General features: G+C 50.7%; 1 protein-coding gene across 2 annotated transcripts; it reads right to left on the bottom strand.

The window, feature by feature from the left end:
- Positions 1 to 247: 247 nt before the first annotated feature.
- Positions 248 to 15,458, bottom strand: SLC6A20 (solute carrier family 6 member 20). 2 transcript variants are annotated; one of them, XM_034066129.1, is made up of 11 exons: positions 15,323 to 15,458; positions 11,521 to 11,661; positions 10,297 to 10,388; positions 9,459 to 9,686; positions 8,127 to 8,237; positions 7,288 to 7,529; positions 5,305 to 5,467; positions 4,673 to 4,877; positions 3,518 to 3,677; positions 2,425 to 2,590; positions 248 to 1,347 (listed from the first exon to the last, which is right to left on the bottom strand). In XM_034066129.1, the coding sequence occupies exons 1-11, from the start codon at positions 15,441 to 15,443 to the stop codon at positions 1,198 to 1,200; spliced, it is 1,779 nt and encodes a 592-aa protein (XP_033922020.1). In that variant the 5' UTR covers positions 15,444 to 15,458; the 3' UTR covers positions 248 to 1,197. The 2 variants fall into 2 exon arrangements, with proteins under 2 accessions (XP_033922020.1, XP_033922027.1); XM_034066136.1 differs by lacking the exon at positions 8,127 to 8,237 and having other exon boundaries at positions 15,323 to 15,443.
- Positions 15,459 to 18,548: the final 3,090 nt, after the last annotated feature.

Here is an 18,548-nt window from a genome sequence, read left to right as displayed (position 1 = left end):
GTCAGTGGTGGTTGTCAACATCGAGGTTCCACCCACCCCTAAAGGCTGTACAACTGCTTCTTTTGCCCCAGAGCAAGAGACTTCTCTTGGTGTCCATTAACAGTGTTTGTGTGAAATTAATCCCTCTTTAATAAGGCATTTGCCATCCTTTAATGGTTACATCATTAAGACACTCTATTAAGAACCCGCATCCCATGAATGTCTCTAATGTTGTTCTTCAGAGTAACCTCTTTAAAGTTCACAGCTATAATTTTACTGGGTTTTTATTACATGAAGCTTACAATTTAAACATGTTGCTTTCTTTATGAAATGGTCACATAGGGAAATGAACCAAGTCTGTGGAACAGCTGGATTGTTACAGCTCATGATTAAGAGTATACCTGGGCATGAACATTGGCAAAGCTAATCCTATGGCCTGCTTTTGTTTGGTGGGGCTTGTAAAGCAGCTTTAGCACAGATTTCTTCCAGTGTACTTAAAGTGCATCCCTAGAAAATATGAAGTACAGCACAGCGCACAGTTACATACTGGAACTGGAAGTTGACTACTTCTGGAGGTGAGAGAACTGCAGCTCATGAATGTGTATGTATATCTATGTGTATATATGTACATATAAACTGCTTTGCTGGACACAAGTAGCAAAGAAACAGTTTTAGCCACGTTTATCTCCAGTACCATCCTGCTGGCTTCTCCCTTTGGAGGAAAGGGATTGTCACATTCACATTGCAAGACTTCCACAGTTGCATCTGTTGATGAAAAACATGTCATTCCAAATAACATGCATGCTTAGGAGAGGCTTTCTGGAATGGTAAGGGTCTTTGCTGGTACTTTGGTGCAGGAACATGCTTAGTTGGTTGCTCACATTTCCCCATAGGCAGTGTTACAACAGAGGGAAAGAACTACCTAACGTTGTATAGTGGGTCGATGTGCTGGTTAATTTGTGCTAGCATTTTGTGAGCTGCTCTTGTGTTTTCCTCTTTCTCACAGAGGCCTTTTTAAAAGCTTCATCTTGTTACAGAAGAGCTCTTTGTTTTTGCATACCACTGTGGAACCTCCTATGAGCACTTTTTGGTCAATACAGCACCCACAGTTCTCAACTCTAGAAATAGCTGCTACAAATAGTGGTTGCTGCTGTCTTCCAGAAGTGCCCATCCACCAGCGACAGGGGTAAAGGTCTTCCCAAATCCAGCTGTGGGCATTCAGGCAGTGGTTGAAACGCTTTCCCTCTTCAGTCTCTTCCTTATAAACGTTACTAGTGCCCCTAGGGGGATGCACATTATGGATGATGCCACCAGCAGCCCGATCATGGCCAGGGCATAGCCTGGGTAGTCCTTTGTCACCAGCTGCCCCTGCAAGGGAGAGAAGCAGAGTTGGAGTTGGGGCTGTTCTGTCAGTGTCCTGGAGCAGGGCCTGGAGCAAAGCTGTATGTATCAAAACAGGACACCCATAGAGACCAGTGCTGCCCTCAGTATTTTTCTTTGTTCAACCTTACAAGCTTAAAATTAACAAAACCAGAGCTGCTGACAGAAATACTGAGGAAAACTTAACTTACACAAGCTGTGAGAAATCAGATTTGGGCTTGACTGATTTTTCTTAATGAGGAGCCTTGGCCCTGACCTCTGTCAGGTCTCTGTGTTCCTTTCCTGGAGCCTGTGGGCTCATGCTGACACCCAGTCACCAGGCCAGGACTGCCACAAGTCCCAGGAAAACATGTCTTAATTTGTGTGTGCTAGGAACATTACCAGAAAAGATTATGAAAACAGTGATTACTAACCCAGTTGTAATTCACTGTGATGAATACACAGCTCAGCATTCATAGAATCACAGACTGGTTTGGGTTGGAAAGGATCATCCAGTTCCAACCCCTGCCATGGGCAGGGACACCTCACACCAGAGCAGGTTGCTCTGAGCCCCTGTGTCCAACCTGGCCTTGAACACTGCCAGGGATGGGGCAGCCACAGCTTCTCTGGGCACCCTGTGCCAGCGCCTCAGCACCCTCACAGGGAAGAACTTGCACTGAAGTGTTTTGTGAAGAAAAATGTGTATGGTAATTATGGAAACAATAATAATTAGTATGAATAATTACTATTTCTTCCAGCAGCAGCTTGGGTCTGTTAAAACACCACTCATTTTGTTCAAAATACTGCACTTTGAAAATAACTTTTCTGTTTATAGTTTGAAGATTGTATTTGAGTCTTCAACATTACAAAATGTGACTGTTGAAAGAATCAAGAGGGAAATGACTGCATTTTACACAACCCTCGCACTAGGTCACGTTACCTTTCCACACCATTAAGGCATGGCCCTCGCTCCAGCTTCCCCCTTCAGAAGGCAGCTTTGTAGAACAATGTAGTGTTAAGGAAGGCTCAGTTGCCTGCAGGAATTAAGGGAAGTTTAAAAACAACCCCTAACCCAAAACCGTTTACCTTTGTGGCATCCCATGCTTGGTATTGCAGCGTTCCAGTGAGGATATAGTCGGTGAGGTAAAATATAAATAGGCTTATAATGAGCAAAGGGCTGGCAAAAGCCCACATAAGTTTCCAGTACCAGTTGAGTTTGCGTCCAATCATGGTGTAAAGATCCTTCTCAAATCTGTGTGTAAGAAGAAACCAACAATAAGCACATGTTGAGAACAGCTGTACATGTTCAGTCCATGCCTTTATCTGGGTTACTGCAAAGCCACCTACAGAATTAAGTAGGTAGGATGGGAAAGGGGAGGACAGTTGGACAGAAAAGTATGGAGCAGAGAGGTGTTGTTCTTCAAGTGCAATCATAGAGTGAGAAATCAAGTAATAAAGCAATGCTTCTAAGAGGATCCTGAACTGAAGAAGAGTAGCTAGATACAGGTACAGCAGGAAAAGTCCTGGAGTCCAAGTTCAGATTGTTACTGATGTAAGGAGATGGAGAAAAGCAATGATGCTTCAGTACTGTGCAGAAGACACCACTTGTCTTGGTGTGGTTGAGTTGTTCTCATCACTGTTACTTGACTGTCCCTGAGGAAGATTCTGGGGATGGTATCTAAAGCCACACAGCAAGCTTGGATCCACCTCACAGGCGCTGAACTCATCAAGGAATACCAATGTAGGTGCCAGTCTGCAAGCACTGTATGTATGCAAACAATGCAACTGCTACAGCATTTCCCTTGAGGTGCCCTGAGCACAAACACCTCTGCTGCTTAAAACCTTCCTGGTGCTAAATCTTGCTTCTGCTCACAAGGGCTGACCTGGGAAATGTGTGGACCTTTGAAACCAGGCCTGCCAGTACTGTGCTCACACTGAATCACTGTGAAAGGGCAGAAGGTGCCCTTGAGACCAAAGACGAGAGCAGGGAGCCATGTGTATGGCTTGGACACCACACAGCCCTCAACCCAAGGTTCTGGAAGGGGACTGCAGGGCAGGGGAGAGCCCATCACCTTGCAGATATCATACATAGCAGAAACGTCTCACCCAGGAGGTGTTTATTCTGTATTTACTCCCCCAGCTAGCCCACTGTGAAGAAGGGGTTCAAGCTCGCTCTTACCTTCTTATCCCATAGATGTAACACACTGCGATGGTTTCTACCAGCACGATGAGCAGCAGTGAGAGGGTGGCTGCGTAGTCATTGAATATGTCAAACCAGTAATTCCCAGCCTCCATGGTGAAGATGAGGCCAATCACACAGTTAATGAAACACACAGCACCTGTGTGGGGGAAACAGGGACACTGCTGTTACACTTGGAAAACCAAAGGTCATGGGGTTTCTGGTGATTCCTCTTGGGAAGCAGCTTTCTCAGAGGAGAAAGAGATTATTCTTCCCTTTGGAAAGGCCTTTGTGTGTGGCTCTGCTGGTGTGTCCTTAACTGATGCTCCTCAGAGCTGCAGTCACAGCACATCACCACAACAGGGTCAAGACAACAGTCTTGGCTACAGCCTTGCCATGTGAAGAGCAAGTCCAGAGGAGGCCATGAGGATGCTCAGGGGCTGCAGCACCTCCTGTATGGAGCCAGGCTGAGAACACTGGGGCTGTTCAGCCTGGAGAAGAGAAGCTGCGTGGAGACCTCAGAGCAGCTTCCAGTGTCTGAAGGGGCTACAAGGATGCTGGAGAGGGGCTCTTCATCAGGGACTGTAGTGATAGGACAAGGGGTGATGGGTTCAAAGTGAAACAGGGGAAGTTCAGGCTGGATATAAGGAAGAAGTTCTTCCCTGTGAGGTGTGGCAGGGGGTTGGAACTGGATGATCTTAAGGTCATTTCCAACCTAAACCAGTCTGGGATTCTGTGTACGTAAACCATCTGCTGTTACTGCTGGGCATCCAGCTTAAAACAGGTTTTCAGGTGGGACAAATTATTTCCATGCCTGAATGGGTGTGTTTATCACTTTTGGCCAAAGACTGAGGTGCCTCACAGTTGGGATACTGGAGATGTGACTCTCAGTCACTCAATGCATTTGTCTTGACACTTGTTCTGGCCCTTTGGCACTGGTCAGTGGACACCAGTCTGATGGCTGTGCAAACACACAGCCATGATTGCCCTGGGCACTGTGCTTTGAGAGCTCCCACAGGAAGGTGCTGCCCCAGCTGGGCAGCATGTTTGGTGTTCCCTGCTCCACCTGACATCAAAGAGGAGCCCTCAACAGCAGCAGAACAGCAAAGCTGTGCTCTTGCTGGTGGCCTACACTGTGCCATGGTGGGCACTCACCTGAGATGACCTCCTTGGGGAAGCGGGTGGCAATGGCCCTGCTGTCGGTGAGCGGGGTGAGGATAGCAGCCGTGTTTCCCAGCATGCTCCCGATGCCCAGCATCAGCAGCATGGCAAAGTAGAGCACAGAGTACAGCTGTGGCACCTCCATGTTCTTGATGGCTTCAGAATAGACGATAAACGCCAGCCCTGTCCCCTGCACAGCCTGATGGTGAGAAGAGGACAAGAAGTGAGTTATGGGCAGCTCCTCAGCTCCATAAAGGACATAACAATAGGAACATAAGAGACTGACCCTGTGCCACAGCAAAATCCACCCATGGTGGTGTTTTGCACAGCAGAGGCAGATGAGATCTGTGCTGGTTTAATCCCACTGCATGGAAATGGTGTCGTGCTGCTTTCAGCATCCACCCCAAATGTTTGTGTTCTGCCCCATCCCTCAGCCAGAGCCAGCAGGGTAGCATTGACACCCAGCTCCATTGCTAATGATCCAAGTGAGCCTCTTGCTGGGCTGAGCCAGTGCCCCCTTGTCCCCTCCCATCCTGAGGTGTGGGAATGGGCCCCTCCGCAGGTCCTAGCCTCACATGGGGCTGCCTGGGCTGGCTGTGAGGACAGGAGAGGGTGACCTGACTCACTGTGTCTAGTTCAGCTTCCAGGCTGCAGTTCTTAAGCTGTGGTGATAACTGGGCATATTCCTGCGGGTGCGTGGCCATGAGGTAGTCTTTCATCTCACTGAGGTTATCCACTGTCAAAGAGCCTTCCTCCAGGTCAAACGTGTTCAGCAGCAGCAGGATCACCCTGAGAAGGATCACAGGAATTTAATCCTGGCTTCCAGGCCAAGGGATAAAATTGAGGTTGGTTTTACATCCCCTTCTCCATGAGCCCCATCCCCATGGGATGCTCTGCCAGCCCCAGGGCTGCAGTCTCCCTGGGTAGGAGCATTGTGCTGGGACATGGGTGACCTTGTGCTCATCTCCTTCAGAGAGAGCAGCTCCAGCACCCACACTGCTGCTGCCAGGGGGGTATTTTGGGTGCTGATCAGCAGCTCTTCCCCTTTGTTCTCACACAAGCCTTTTGGCAGTGAACAGCCCAGCAGCCCAGCAGATTGGTTTCTGTCTGATCAGCAGATAGATTGAAAGCCATCAAAATAGGAATAAGAGGGTAATTGCTGCTGTGCCAGGCAGTGAGTGAGAGCTTGTTGCTGCAGGGCTTGATCCTGCAGGCTCTGGGCACCTCCAGAGCATCACTGCCAAGGAGGCCAAGCTCCTGGCACAGGGCTTAGCCTGAAAGAAGGGATCTGAGCATCTCCATGTTTCATTAATCAGCCCACAGCCCCCACCAAAGCATATACCAGGACAAGATGAACTGTACCCAGGCAAGCTGTGGTGCTCCATCCCTCCACTCTCTCCTGGACCCCTCTGCTTCCCCAAGAATTCCCATTAGCCTTTACGTATAAGTGCATGGAGTTGGATGTCTGGGCACCCCCTGACCATTAACTCTAATCACTTAACAAAGGCAGGAAGGACCATGCAGATAACAGGAAGGCCTGGACACTCCCTTAGCATATTAGCTCTTTGGAGATGGTAAATCATTCCTAACAAAGACATTACACCAGGATGAAAATATACACTGACTAAAGGCACTCATCTCACCCTCTATAAACTGTGGTGCCAAGAGACCCCTTTGAGCTCTTCTGGACTGTGGGACACCTCTCAGAGCCCCTAAACCCTCAAAGGTTATGACAGAAGGGGATTATCTGCCTGGGCCATTACTGCTGCTCACTGATCCTCAAACCTTTGCCCCTTGAGAGTGCTGAGAAAGCTGACATATTATTAGTAATATAATAATATAGTAATATTACTTGTCACTGCAACCCAAAGGCAATCTTTAACATCTATACATCTATATAGCCACACATCTCCATCTTACTGTGTTGTGTTAGCTTAGATACTTAAGTGTAAGTGCATGAATATTAGCTTCAATACTCAAGTGTTCTAGAAACCTTGTGATTCATTTTGACAACACAGACTTCTATTAAATTACATTTGTCATCCCTTAGATTTAAAACAGTGGCCAAGTCTGATCCTATGTCTAAATCCAGCCAAAGCAAGGGGGTCTCTTCTGAACCTTGTCACTCAACAGGAAGGTCCCCCTTATTCCTTTGTACCTTCAGTTTCTATACACATTACTTCAATCCCACTCTGTGTAAACCACTTCAATCCTATATAAATCATTACCAGTCCAGACATGATCTCATCTTGTATGTAACGGAGTGGACCTTGCCATTGAGTTCTGTTGAATCACACACTCAGAAATATCCATTAAGATCACATCTGTTACTGTCTCTGACTGATTCCTTTAGCCATCCTATGCACTCAGCTCCACAACACAAGCTCACCCTCCTGACCTGGCACAACCAGGTGTCAAAAGTCAAGCTGCCTCTGACCTTTCATCTCAGCCTTCATCACTTTAAGTAGTGCCATTAGCTTTATTGGAGCAGTATTGGGTGTGCTCTTGGGGCAGCGCTGGCAGTGCTCCATGCTGTTATCTATTTACCTCCCCTCTCCCCTTCCACCTGCCCAGCTGGGGTGGAAGACAAGCAGAATGCCAGGACTTACTTGTTCAGGCAGCTCTCGTAGTTAAAGGTTGCCTTGAAGCCGTAGATGGAGAAGGTGACGATGCTGGCGAAGATGGAGGTGGTGCTGTTGATGAGCGAGACGATGATGGCGTGCCGCTCGCAGTTGTTGCTGGGCTCGTTGTAGCTGGCGAAGGCAATGAGGCTGCCAAAGCCCAGCCCCAGAGAGAAGAAGATCTGCGTGGCAGCGCTGATCCATGCCTTGGGGTTCGCCAGCTGCTCCAGCTGCAAAGGCAGATGTGAAGAGCAGGAGTGTGGAGCTGCACATGGATGCCTGGTGCTGCCCCTTCCAGCCTGTGGGGATGGGGATGGGTCCCTTCGTGCACTGGTTTTAGCTCAGAGGTGGGGTTTGGGGCAGGCTTACTGCTCAGTCTGACAGTAACCCACTACAGTTATAGAATCATAGAACCACAGACTGGTTTGGGTTGGAAAGGACCTTAAGATCATCCAGTTCCAACCCCTGCCATGAGCTGGAACCTCACACTAGACCGTGCTGCCCAAGGCTCTGTCCAACCTGGCCTTGAACACTGCCAGGGATGGGGCAGCCACAGCTTCTCTGGGCACCCTGTGCCAGTGCCTCAGCACCCTCACAGGGAAGAACTTCTGCCTTATGTTGATGGGCAGGACTTATTGGGCAGGAGAAAGCAAGCAGCTTATGGGCACTGTGGCAGAACAGCCTCCAGCCATTCCCATTCGGGGTTTCCATCTGCCTGACCTAAACTACTGCTGCGAACATTGAATACAAGCACAAGCAGCAGCACCACCTTTTAAAAACCCTACATGTTTGGGAACAAACAGCATTTCCTGAGGGATTTTGTGTACCTTTGGTGTGAACATGTAGACGAGCCCGTTCACAGCTCCATGAAGGGTTAATCCTCGGATGAGGTATATGATGAGAACGCAGTATGGTAAGGAGGCTGTTACATAGACCACCTGGGGGAAGAAGGAGAAATACCTTGGTCTAAAGAATACATAAGACAGAGCTCATCTGCTATGGTCAGCCTCAGACCTCCTAGAAGGTCAGAATCAAACTTGAATGAAACTATTTTAACTCAGATGTGAAAAGACTCTAACTTCATGTAACCCACATGGGGGTGGAATTAAACCCTTCCATTGACTTCCATAAGCTTCTGATCATCTCCCTGGATTTGAATCTAAGTGTTCAATTTCCATGCTGGAAAAAGCCACTTGCAGAACAAAAAAGGGAGAATCCCATCCCCTTCTCTTCAATGGGATGTGCCCCAATGGCTCACCCAAAACATACCTGAAACCCATTAAAACTAACTGCCCTGACCTGCTGCTCCTGCAGAAGGGAGGCAGGGGTAGTCCCTGCCTTTGTGCTGCTGTTTCAATGCTCCTTGACTGTTTCTTTCTTGCCCCGGGGCTGCAGCAGGTGTCAGAGGTTGCTCTGAGTTTACAGGCTCTTGGTTCCTGTGCTTGGCTAAGACGATTTGGGGATTAGAGCCCTCAGCTCACTGCTTAGTGCAGGCTCAGCCAGGACATTGCTTCCTCCTCCCCTTCCTCATAACCTCTGCTGTGAACAAAAAGTGACTGGAAGTGCCTGATGTCTTCTGGTTGCAAAGACTGAGGAAGAGATGTCTCCTGCCTCTGCAGCAGCACTGCTGTGCTGGGTGGCTTTCTGCAGGGCCAGCAGCCCAGTGGCTGGGTTTGGAGCAGGGGTGGCTGCATCCAAAGGACTTTTATGGGGTATTTTTATCACTATCACTGTTTTGGTTGAAGCTTCTTCAGTTGCAACGTAAGAGAGCAGCAGAGGCAGCAGGGCTGGGGCAGATGCCATAAGCCTGGGTAACAGCCACTCATTTATCCTCCCCGTGTCATAGGATCCCAGACTGGTTTGGGTTGGAAAGGACCTTAAAGCTCCTCCAGTGCCAACCCCTGCCATGGGCAGGGACACCTCACACCAGACCAGGTTGCTCCAAGCCCCTGTGTCCAACCTGGCCTTGAACACTGCCAGGGATGGGGCAGCCACAGCTTCTCTGGGCACCCTGTGCCAGCACCTCAGCACCCTCACAGGGAAGAGCTTCTGCCTTAGATCTAACCTGAACTTCCCTGTTTCACTTTGAACCCATCACCCCTTGTCCTATCCCTGATGCAGAGTCCCTGTGGGCTCGGCAGGGCTGTCCCAGCTCTCACCTTGCCGGTGGACGCGGTGCCACGGAGGATGCAGAGGTAGACCACGAGCCAGGCCAGTGTCAGGCAGAGCGCCTGTTCCCATTGCACACTGCCGCTGGCCTCCAGCGAGGGGGAGATGTTCAGGGTCTGCCGGTACCAGAAGTACTGTGTGGATGATGTCTTCTCACACTCCTCCTCGTAGCCGGTGCGGTTGTGGTTCAGGGGGCAGGTAGCCCATGGCAGGGGGTCCTGGGAGGGAGGGATAGGGACAGGGAGGGAGAGCTCCTGCTGTCAGCACACAGGGAGGACTGGGATGGCAGCAGGGGGTGAAGGGGAATGGGGCTTCCTGGTCTCCACACTGTGCTCGCTGGGGCTGGGGATGGGACTCCCTCTACAAGAGACACTGAGGTGCTGCAGTCTCTGCTCCCAAGCCCTGCCCTGCCCCTCTTCCCTAGGGATGATAACCAGACCCTCTCCCTGAGGACTGAGCCTCTCTGATGCTCTAACATGGGAATGACTCTCCCCCAGGGCCAGCCAACTAACTGCCTTCAGACAGACCCATCCCATGGTGCTGGACACCATGAACACCAAGGCACATGTGAGCCAGCTGTTATGGGGCTGTCCCTGACCTGCATTTTGTGGTGAGGAGAAGACACCCCAATGCCTGCGGGGAGCCCATGGAAGGGGACACCGTGGGCTCGTATTTCCCTCCAGAGAAGCCCTGGGAGGGTTTCTGAAGCTTTTAGGGCCCCATTCCCAGCTGAGAGCGGTGCCATACAACAGCCAGCACCAATGTGAAGACACCATGACCCTCTGTGGCCATGGCAAGGCCAAGCCCTGCTGCCAGGAGCCCACTCACCTGGAAGGAGTGGAAGAGGTACCAGAAGGCCCAGGCATTTATAACATTGTAGTACATGGAGAGGAAGAAGGAGACGACAACGCTGGCGATGCCTGTGGGCATGGAGGAAGGTGCTTGGTCAATGGCAACACCCCATAACACCCATGGCCCCATAACAGTGACCTTGGGGGGATTTCCTGTGCACAGGGCAAGCCCCACTGCTGCAGCTGCCTCCTGCTCCCCTCAGACCCAACCTGCCCTGGATTTCACACTCCAGCCCCTCCGGGGTGAGTATTCAATATAGCCTTAAAATGTGCATTGAAGCAATTAATGATAGTTTGGGTTATCAGGGTAATTTAATAACATAATAATGTAGCTGAGAGTGGGCTACAGGAGAGACATTGAGGGGCTGGAGCAGGGCCAGAGAAGGGCAATGGAGCTGGTGCAGGGCCTGGAGCACAAGAGAGATGGGGAACGGCTGAGGGACCTGGGGGGTTCAGATGGAGAAGAGAAGGCTCAGGGGGGACCTGATGGCTGCCTACAAGTGCCTGACAGGAGGATGGAGTGAGGTGGGGTCGGTCTCTGCTCCCAAGGAACAAGGCACAGGACAAGAGGAAACGGCCTCAAGCTGCCCCAGGGCAGGTTTAGATGGAGCTGAGGAACAATTCCTTGCCCAGAGGGTGCTCAGGCATTGGAACAGGCTGCCCAGGGCAGGGCTGCAGGCACCGTCCCTGCAAGTGTTCACACAGCTGGAGATGAGGCCTCAGTGCCATGGGTTAGTGGTGGCCTTGGCAGTGCTGGGAATGGTTGGACTGGATGAGCTTAAAGGGCTTTTCCAGTCTGGTTGATTCCATGATCAGTACATGATAGGCAAAGGCAGGAACTCAAGGTACACTTTGATCACACAGTGTGAGGCTTACTTGGGAAGAGGTTCCTGTGGTCACAGCCCAGTGCAGGCAGCCCCAGGGGCTGGGTTCTGTGCTGGCCTTGACGCTGTGCCTGAGTTCAGGGGAACCCACACCTCCGAGTGCAGGGACCCTGCACAGTGAGCTGGGGCCTGGCCCAGTGCCCCACAAGGGACAGGGGAAACGTGTGCCAGGAGGTGTGTGGAGAAACCCTTTGCTCAGCCCCAGTAAAACCCCAGCTCCTGACTGGTTTCCCTCTGCAAGGCAAAGCTCTCCTGCACCCAAAACTCACCCGTGTGCCCCATACATTTACAGCTCAAGATGAAACCCAAGCACATACCGACACCGCAGAGGTAAGGACTGATGGTTTTCCAGGCCCCGATGCTGCCCTGCCGCATGCGCTGCCCCACGGCCAGCTCCAGGTAGAGCAGCGGCATCCCCTCGGCCATCAGCATGATGAAATAGGGGATCAGGAAGCCTCCTGCAGGGAAAACCCAAGAGATGACACTGAGGAGATGGGCAGAATAACACCATCACCACCGGTGGTCACATCACACCATCAGGAGCTGGATGGGACGGGTCCTGCCCCACTGTGTATGGAGGGAATGGCTCAGCCCTCAGGGACATGGCACTAGTAGGGTCCCACACGCTGGGCATGGGGAACGTGCCACAGCCCTTGGCAGAGCTGGGGTTTCTGCTGTTAAAGTGTGCATGGTGGCGCTGCCCCAGTGCTTGGCTTTGAGCAATGCTGGGGGCTGGGGCTGTTAAAGGGTAACTGACTGCGGCCAACCCATGGGAAAGAGCACAACGGAAAGAGGCCGAGGGAAAGATTTACTTTGTGCGTGGCCAAAGCACTCAATGGGAAAGCAACAGCGCAGTGCATGTGGAATGGGGAGGTTTGAGTAACACTGATGTCTGTCCTGGCTTAAAAACACCCCAAACCCCCAGAACAAACCCCAAACACTCTCACCCCTTCCCCATGCTGAGCCAGTGGTCACCCCCCCAGAGGTCCTGCCTGCAGCAGCAGGAACACAGCCTTCTCCCTCCCTGTGCCTCTCATCCCTGCTTCACCTGCATTGAGCCATAGGGATGCTCCTGTGGAAGGGAAGCAGCAGGAATGGGCAGACGGGAGGTGAGGGAGCAGAAAGGACCTTCCCCTCCGGCCATCAGGATGTGCTTTAGTTGGCAAGGAAAAGAAACCCTTGTCCTGGCCTCGGGCTCCCTTCAGCCCCAGCTGAGGCGAACCCGGGATTCTCAGGGAGGTTTCCTGCTCCCCTGCTCACAGCCAGAGATATTGACGTAAACATCTCTTATTTAGGGTCTAATCTGCAGCATTAACATTCCTGGCCCTGGGCTCTGCGCAGCGCAGGCAGCGACTGGGGCAAAGAGCTGGAATAAACACTGGGCAATAATCCTGTTTATTGTGGGATTAATTTCCCCCCTCCTGGCTCTCCGGTATTAACAACCCCTTTGTTACTCTGTTAGATAACTTCCTGGGCCGCAAGGGAGCTCTCAGAGGGGTAAGAGCTCGCACAACCCCTCTGGCCCAGGGAGCTTTGCTGTGTACCATGGGGGGGTCAGAGTGAGGCCCTCCCAGCACTGCTGCCACGTGTACAGAGATGGCTTTGCCACATTGCAAGAAGTGGCTTCAGGCTTGTTCTTCACCCCAATGGTCCCCTCATCTAGGAGGGCTCATGCTGAACCTCCTTCCTTTTGCTCTGCACCCTCTTTGCATGCAGATAGAGATTCCCAGACTGGTTTGGGTTGGAAAGGACCTTGGGATCATCCGGTTCCAACCCCCTGCCATGGGCAGGGACACTTCACATTAGACCATGTCACCCAAGGCTCTGTCCAACCTGGCCTTGAACACTGCCAGGGATGGGGCAGCCACAGCTTCTCTGGGCACCCTGTGCCAGCGCCTCAGCACCCTCACAGGGAAGAATTCATTCCTGATGTCTATTCTAATGGTTAGGGTTGGAAGAGACCTTACAGTTCATCCAGTTCCAAGCCCCTCATCTTCTTCCTGTTACTTTTCCTAAAGGGTAGAACTCAAATGCCTCACGGAAGTGCCTCAGGGCAGCCATATGGACCAGCTCTTTACCTGCTGTGACCTCCCTGTTCACTTACACCCAGTGTTGCTCCCTATGGTACCAGCCACCTGAAAAACCAGCCCCAGGCCAGCCCCCTGCAGCTGGCACATGTGGAGTGTGCCCCAGGCCTGGTCAAGGCACTGGGCTCGACCAGAGGCACCTTTGCCTCTGCTCAGCATCCTGCCTGGTCCAGGGGCTTCCTTGCTGAGCACCCACAGTGCTGCAAACCCATCCCATTCCAGCCTGGCCCAGCCTGCTCAGGGATTGACTTCACTGCACCTATGAGGTCTGAACCCCTGCTCTGCTCAGGTCAAGCTCTCTGTAAGGCAGCAGTGAGGAAGAGGTAATCTGCCAGTGAACAGAAAGGCAGGAGGTTGTAAGGTCTGCAAATAGCCTGTTTGGGTATCAGCAGTGATAAGGGGCTTATTGCTCTGCAGGGCAGGACAAGGACTGGCTCTGTGCTTTTCTGCAAGGAAGATGCCAAACAAGCAGTTGCTGGCATCCCCCCTAAGCCCAGTGCCCTATAAAAAGATGCTGTTCAGCAAACCCTTGGGTTAATTTACCCTTTTCTTTCCCCGGGTTGATCAAGTGACCCAGTTTTGGTTACATCACAGACTTCCCACCAGTGCTGATGGCTGCTAAGCCTAAACCATGCAAAGCCTCCAGTGCCTGAGTTTTGCACATCTGCCATGGTGAACCCATGCTGCTGGTGAACCCATCACATGCAGTTTGGTTTTGTACAGAAACACTTGCATTTTAAGCTTTGTGGTGGACTTCACTGTGAGACATGAAGTCTTCACCCTCAAAAGCATCTATGGAGAGGAACTGCATCATGGCAATCATTTCTGCTATCTGAACCATCTAAGAAAGCTTCCCCCACTGTAGCATCGAGCTTCTACTGTAACTTCACCCACTGGTACCTGGCTTTTCCTGACCAGATCCCGCAGAGCAGCTCTGATGCAGTCCCAGTGCTGGCTTTCCCAGACCCAGCATGACCCAACCCCTACCACCACATGTGCATGCAGGAGGAAGATACAAGCTGACAACACAAGCACAAAACAAGCAAAAAGCACTTCAACAACACATGTGCTCCCTCCTGGAAGGAAGAAAAGGCAGAAGCAGACCAAAAGCAAATGAGCAGATGCTCATCCTGTCACTTAACACATAGCTGAGATGGGTCCAACACTGTAGCAACAGATGCAGTGTGAGAAGCAGAAGATAACTGGGCTGTCTCATAGAGAGACGTAGTAGTAGCAGTGGTAGCTGTATGCTAGGTTACTAGCATTGGTGTCTAATTAATCTCATTAACTGACTCTTGGTTACTAAGGAAGGACATCCCTGGCTGCTGTATGATACAGACATCATCTCTCTTCAGTTTGGACCTAGGAGAAAGGTAAACATCCAAAGAGCTTTCCTCTTGGAGCCCCAACAAAATCATCCTTTGTTTTCAATGCTTCCCAGGAGGTGTTAGCTGTGGAGCTCCTGGGGAGCTCCTGTTCATTAAGGAGTTTCAGCCAAGTTGAAGGCAGATTTGCAGCCAAGTTATCACCTCCTAAATGAAGGCTTTGTATAAAAGACAATGCAGTCATGACAGAATCAAAATGGAAACCTGTTCCTTAAGTTAAATTAGTGTAAGCATCTCCCCTTCCCAATATGTTCCAAGTGCCTACACATGAAGCTATAAGGGACTGAATTCATTTCTGTTGCCTTCAGGGTGGTTCAATGGGGCAAGAAAGTAAGAAATTAACACACCACAAAAAAAGATGTGGTCCCACATCTTTCATTCTACATCCATCCTTTTAGAAAACATGGATCTTCCCACTTCATTGCAGCTCTAGGAAACAAGTGTTGCTGTGCTGGGCTGGATCCCTTATGCTAGATAATGGCTAAAACAAAGCAGCAACAGAAGAGACTGCACACCAACAAGAAGCCTGACCTTCTCCTCTGCCCTGGGCCCTACCAGGTGGACAGGATGTTAGCACAGACAGCATCCTTTGGGGTTTAAACCTTGCCACACTGCCTGAAGGGAAGCAAGAAACAAACCACACTCACCTCCTCCGTACATCTGACATAGGTATGGAAACCTCCACACGTTTCCCAGCCCCACAGCATAGGAAATGCAGGCAAAGACAAACTGCAGGGGATTGTCCCATAGCGGCCGGGATTTCTCCATTGCCTGCTTGCAGGCAGAGGTTCCAGCCAAGCCTTGCTGCCTTCACTGCTCCAGGTGCTCTGCCAGCCCTGCCTCAGACTCAATGCCAGCCTGGCTTGGAGGGGAGGGAAAGGCGGAGGAGCTCTGCTTGCCAATTCCTATCAAGCTTTTTAATTACTAATCTTATTAACAGGCACATACTGAAGTAGGAATGCTGGTAAATAGATTATAGACACACAGAGGACTATAAAATTGGTACTTGGGTGAATAGCTGCTTGGGGTTTGACTGGAAGGATGTGAGCCCAGGGGTTTTGATCAGCTCACACACCTACTTGACACTGGGAAGCAATAACACTGGGGTTGCAGACTGCTTGTGGAAATGGGACATTCCTCCCACACAGGGCCCTCTCCCTTAGGAGGGACCTTCACATGTGTGAGGCACCAGCCTGGACTTGATAGCACAGGTAAGGGGTTCCCACACCTTTAGGACTGGATGTAGTGGCTGTCAGAGCTGCCTTTTATTCCCAGTGTCCCTTATCCTGAACAGGTCCCTCAGCATCCCATTGCCTGTGCTCTGACGCTCACCTCAACCAGCCCAGCACACTCCCCAGTTCTGAAAGTGGCCATGAGGCAGCTCCTATCATCAGCTGTGCACATCCTGAGCCTGCTGCAGTCTCAAGAACAGCACTCGAGTTTGATCCCCTGTGAATTTTACCCTCCCTCTACATGCTCTGTGTGTATGAGAGTGCATGAAACAGCCCCGTCCCTTTTCACTCACCTTCATGCTCAAACCCCACTGCTGCACATGGGCTTTTCTGAGGGGTTGCTCTCTTAAAACACTTTCAAGCAGGAAGGACCCAACACATACAAAGACCACTGGGAAAAGGTGTCTGTGGCCCCTGTGGAGGCAGAAGGACCTCGGAGGCCTTTGGGTCATCTGAACACACACTGAGGTGCCAGGTCTAAACATGAACCCTATGTGCTTGGGTCCTTGCCAAGGTACACTTTGAGCTCAACCACTTCACGCAGGTCTCCCAGTGAAGGAGGTAGGAACAAAAAGGGGCTCAACAAGTCCAAGGACTCAGCTTCCTTCCTCCATCTAAATGCATTGATTCAGTCTCAGGGCAGGATTGGGCACCTTTCAGGTGCCAAATAAGACCCACGAAGCCTCTGTCAGCCTCACTCCTCCAGCACCAGGAACTTGCTCCATGTGTGTTGCTTCAGCACCCCACAGGCATCCGGCTGTGGGTGCAAATCCTGCTGTGGGGCATTTGGGCACAAGCCCAAGCTGCTGAGGATGTTGTGCAGGTTGTTGAGACCATCAGAACCTCACTGGGGACTTGTTGACCACCTGTAATAACAGTCACAATGTGGGATGCCACCTTTTTGCATGCTAGAAAGGACTATGAGAGGTTCATGCATCTCTCATAACTGAATCCATTCTCTACAACTGAATCTATTCATGGTGTGTTTTAACACTGCTAGAAATGGATGAAAACATCAGGGTTTGACAAACCCTTCCAGAGCACTGTTTTGAGGGAGATTGTGACAACACCCTAGCAATCGTAGTCTTGCCTGCAGAACTGCAACATGCCAGCAAGGGGATAGCTGGAAACGTCTTATGGCTAACCCCAAAAGGAAGGAAAAACCCAAGGTAGTTTTAGACCCATGAGCTGTACAACTGAAGGACACTCACTGAAAAGCTACAGACATGTCAGCTGTCCCACATCACCAAAGCTATTGCAGATGATTAAGCAGTGAAATGCCCATCACTGCTTGTGGGATTTATTACCAATGATGCTTACAAATAACTTCGAGCATTTAGCAACTCGCAGGCAGGATAGCCTTAAAAATAGCACATCACTAGCCTGGGGATGCTTCTGTGTGAATACATTACTGCTACTGATGAGCATCATCAAGTTAAACATTTCCTTGGCTCTGTACCTCCTTCCCATTACATTTCAAACTAGGTTACTAATGGACTGGGGAGGTTGTGCAGGCAGAGAGGGGTGATGTCCTTGGCTCAGGTCAGGCCAGATCAGGAAGTCCAGGTGCAATGAAATGAATCCTTCCTCTCTCACGGATGTTGTCTCATAAGCAGCTGGGATCACAAACTGCTATGGGGTGTCAGCTCTGGTGTTCTGTATCTGCCATTCCTGGAGGCACTTGCTTCCAAATGGAAACATGCTTCCTGTTAGTGTATTAGATGATTATCAAAGGGAAGTGATGAAGGAGTCTCCGCAGCCCATGCAAATGTTCAGTGATGTTATCAAGGGAAGCAGATTAGAAGCTCCCACATATGTTTTTGCTGTTTGGATTCCCTGTTCACAGTTGCTATCCTAAGCTCCACGTTTCCTTACTTGAGGAGAAAGAAATATTCCAGCTGAATTCCCACATCTTTGACACCTCACAGGCCATGAGAACTGTGGGTGATTGCTCTGTGCAATCAGCAATTACAGTTACTGCTCTAAGCAGTTATTAGGATTGCAATTATTCCTTCTAGCCCATCGCTGCTACTTGCTTCTTGGTTCCAAACTGCAGATGATGCCCTTAAGGCATATACCCTTAAGTCATTCCCAGACTCTTATCTACCTTAAAACTGATTTGCACTACCTCAGCTTCCCATGAAAGGCATGCCTGAGAAGAGGTCCTCTTATGTTCCTTACTTTTCTTTAGCACCACACCTTCTGATGGTGCTGTCATTGAGGGTACTCCCTCCGTGAAGGTGAACTCACCACAGCTCTGATGCACAGAATCACACCGAATTCACGCAGAGCTCAGCTCCCACCTGTGCAACAGGCTCCTCACTAAAACGACAGAGACACCCGTCCTCTTCAGGCAGGTCTCTATCTCCTGCCGGTGCCTGCGGCGTGGGGAGCTCCACGGGCAGCTCTCCCGTTCACCAGCAGGGGTCAGCCGTGAGCTGCCCTGTCCGTCCCGCACCAGTGTCACCAGCACTAACACGGACCGAGGTACTCATCGGGTTCCTAAAGACGACAACTAAAAGTAACGCCTCCAGATAGTAAGTGTGCTGAAACAGAACAGTGTGTGTATCCTCACCTGCATCTGGTGAAGAGCTGGCTCCAAACAGGCTGCCTGACGCTTCAGGATGTGTCTGTGAGGAGG

This window comes from Melopsittacus undulatus, chromosome 1 (assembly GCF_012275295.1).
Source record: "Melopsittacus undulatus isolate bMelUnd1 chromosome 1, bMelUnd1.mat.Z, whole genome shotgun sequence".
NCBI lineage: Eukaryota > Metazoa > Chordata > Aves > Psittaciformes > Psittaculidae > Melopsittacus > Melopsittacus undulatus.
The sequence above is the reverse complement of the archived record's forward strand: the minus strand, read 5'-3'. Positions and strand labels throughout refer to the sequence as shown.